The 3469-nt window shown below is 35.9% G+C and overlaps 1 protein-coding gene across 1 annotated transcript; it reads right to left on the reverse strand.

Moving 5' to 3' along the window:
• Window positions 1–530: 530 nt before the first annotated feature.
• On the reverse strand, window positions 531–2522 carry LOC107875625 (agmatine coumaroyltransferase-2-like). Its single transcript, XM_016722411.2, has one exon. It carries the CDS (start codon window positions 2354–2356, stop codon window positions 1013–1015), a length of 1344 nt encoding a protein of 447 aa, XP_016577897.2. The 5' UTR covers window positions 2357–2522; the 3' UTR covers window positions 531–1012.
• Between the last annotated feature and the right edge of the window lie 947 nt (window positions 2523–3469).

Here is a 3469-nt window from a genome sequence, read left to right on the forward strand (position 1 = left end):
TAATTAATTACAATTGCATAACACTTTAATTGGTCTTTATCCTGTTGCTAATACTCTCTCTGTGTCACTAGCTAATTAATTATGCTTCACTAATTGAAAAGGTACGAGTAAATTTGAAAAGATTTTTTCATTATCAAATATATTTGTCGAAAGCTTATTTGGGACCTGAATGAGTATATATTCAGAGGCAAAGTCAAGACTTGAAACTTATAATATGAGTTCTGAATTTGTCATCAAACTCATAGCCAGCTCATTTTAGTCATTACGTAATTCATAATAAAGCATCTATATATCTTTTAATCAAAATATAACGTCTAAGTAAAAATTATTTGATCCAATCAAATTTGTATCTAATATTATAGCTTCGCCCATGTGAACATCAAAATTACAAACTTTTAGAGTGCAACCAGTCACTAATTAAGGTTGACAAATGACAACACTCGTAACATGGCCAAGCCATACAACATATAAAAGGTCCACAACTAGGTCAATAAATTTATTATGCATTACAGACACTGACAAGCTTCATCTTTACCAAACCATTAATTTATCAACCATATCCTGTTTTTAATTATTCCATAAGGACAAAGAAGGTCAGAAGTAGTTGGGGGACAGAGAAAAAAAGAGATCAGTAGAACATGAACAGATGTTCTACACAGAAATGAAGTTGTACTTGTTTTTTTAAAACTCTTTTTTTTTTTCTTCATAAAAGTAAAATTTCTATCTCCTCTTCTATTATTCAACGTTACAACTCACATATATTGATATATTTCCCATCCTCCATAGCGCGCTTAGCAATGAGGAATAAGTAAAAGATTAAAATTTAGTAAAAAGATAAGGTGAATTTTCATATCATCACATAGTTGAGGAATAGAAATGCATGGTAAGTCTGGTGCAATAGATCCTTATGATTATGTCCTTTGTAATTTAGACCCTACACATAGTGAAAACTTTAGTGCATTGGATTGCCGTGCCAACATAGTCGAGGAATATCACGGAAGTGATCTTCTAGCTAGTAATTCTCAAGCAAGTCCAAAGAATAGCAAATCTTCTTGAAGGTAGGCAAGTTGTCTTGAAACAAAGGAATGAAAACATCAATGCTTCCATCTCCAATGAAGGATGGCAGAAGAAACATCATGCCTTCTGTTGGGAAATATGAAGGCATGAACATGTACGGACACCCCGTTCCAAAATCTAAGTCGTAGAATGGAAACCTTAACCAACTATCAACTTCGAGATTAGGGCATAGTATGTGCTTGTTCATGTCTGCTGTTGGGATAAGATCTTCCCCTTCCTTAGCTTTCATGTGATTAGCAAAGTCTATGAACGATCTGAAATAGTTGTTGTTTACTTTCATAACCGCGTCATGAATGAGCTTCGTTGCATAAGGAAGAGGCTCTCTCAAAAGGTCCTTCACTTTAGCTGTTGGGAATGCCCAAAGTACTAAGTTTCCAAAGTACTCATTGGGTACTCTGGGGTTCAACCTGGTTCTACCATTGACTGAGATTCTTATATGAGTGGTCTCGAAGCCACTTAGGCCTCGAGCTTTAGTGATGGCCCTCCATAAATGTGCAACGAGGCTCTCAAAGGTGCTGTAAGGTTTATTATTGTTTCCATTCATGGAAGACGCTTTCGCCTTGAGTTTCGCTAGAAACTCTACCGTGAAATGGACTTTGTGCACCGCTATATCTTCCGTTACATGATGAGTATTACTTTCGTTGAGTGAATTTTCCTTTTTGACTAATTTTGACATGAACTCTGCCCCCTTATGCTCATACTCGATGAGGGGAGGGTTTCGAGGGTGGAAAATTGTACGATCATGTAAAGGAAGTGGATTGATGTCAAGCCCTCGACAGGATTGGCCCCATGCAACTAAAAAGTTACTGGTTGAGTGACCATCTGCGACAGTATGGTGGGCGGTAAAGCCCACCACTAAGGAGCCACAAGTGAATCTTGTGACTTGAACTTGCACCAATTCGACAACATTATTCAAGCTAGGATGTAGGTTAAGCAAAGAAGATGAAGGCTTAAAAGGCATCACTTTGTCGAGGGTGCTATCAGCTGATGCCTCCACAAATCGAACGCCCTCATCGTTGAGCAAAATCACTGGATTTTCTTGTTCGTCCTTTCCTAATCGCCCTGCCCACTCCCTATAAATCGCTAGCGCCTTCTGAAGTCCCAACTGAATGGCCGCGTTTGGTGGGGTGGGAGGGCGATAGGCATAGATGACAGCAATTTGGGCTTCGTAGGTGACCTTGTCAAAGACACTAAGGGGAATGTAGCTATTATTAGTAGAAGGAGGGGTGTCTTCATAGAATGGCTTAATGATTTTTGAACTTTCTATTTTGACCTTCATGGTTTTTTTGTTTCTGATTTTGATTAAGTGGACAAAAAGATAACAAGAGTAGAGGAGGATGGCTAAGCTCGAGTTATGGTAAAGGCATGAGTTGGGTTTTTATAAGTATATAACCATATGCATAAACAGTACTACTACCCCTACAATTGGTTAGTTAGACGTGCTTATGCTACAGAGAGAACATACTCTTTCCATTTTATTTTACTTGACCCTCTTTTTTTTTTTTATAATCATGGTGTTCGGATCAGCTTACACCTCAATTAAATCTACGAGATATCTGCCACCTTCCATCAACAACAGGTACCAGATTACTTTCCCTTGTATTAAATATAAATATTTCAAGGATAGAACAAATGAAAAGAAAACATCTAGTGTCTGTTACTTTCCCCTACATTAAATATAAATATTTCATTTTATTTGTTCATTTTAGCTCATCAAGAGAATTATGCTACTACTTTTTGTCCATCAACAGTTAAATCCATAAAGTAGTAGTACTAGTAGTCAAATTTAAACTTTAAAGTTTCAAAGCATCATGAATAAGATTAATTTAATAAAATATATCTCTAATTAAAATTTTCTTAAGAATGTGATCAGCAATAGGATCAAGTAGTAGGACACTAGGATGTATTAAAATTCTAAACAGAAAATAGATGAAATGTACGGTGGTCCTGCCATTCAACTAGTGTGGAGGTGATTAATTAGTTGTTTTAATTAGCTAGTTAATTAGTAGCTCTTGAAGATGCTTCACAGCTAATTAACTTTTATATCAATTAGGGCTGACTTTCATCTAAGTGGTAGTATTAATTTTTAATTATTGAACTATACAATCACCTCTTGCCAACATTGTGTGACTATAACATAGGTGATAGTCATGTGACACCAACAACCTTCTTGCCACTTGTACAAGTCATTGACAACTTCACAATTTTTAAATGACAATGAATTTGTACGTATTTTGATCCTTTTTTTCCTTCTAGAAAAAATCACCTCTAAATTATTATGCTTCTCTGAATAAAACTGTACTTGGGACAAAAAGATTAGACCTTGACAATATCAACAAGATGTTGTGAATTAATCCTCAATCTTGACTAAGTTCATTCTGGTTCTTAAGGC

Source organism: Capsicum annuum, chromosome 6, assembly GCF_002878395.1.
Source record: "Capsicum annuum cultivar UCD-10X-F1 chromosome 6, UCD10Xv1.1, whole genome shotgun sequence".
Lineage (NCBI taxonomy): Eukaryota > Viridiplantae > Streptophyta > Magnoliopsida > Solanales > Solanaceae > Capsicum > Capsicum annuum.

Coding starts and splice junctions, on each gene's coding strand:
- LOC107875625 (XM_016722411.2), bottom strand. CDS start 2,356: ATGAAGGTCAAAATAGAAAGTTCAAAAATCATTAAGCCATTCTATGAA.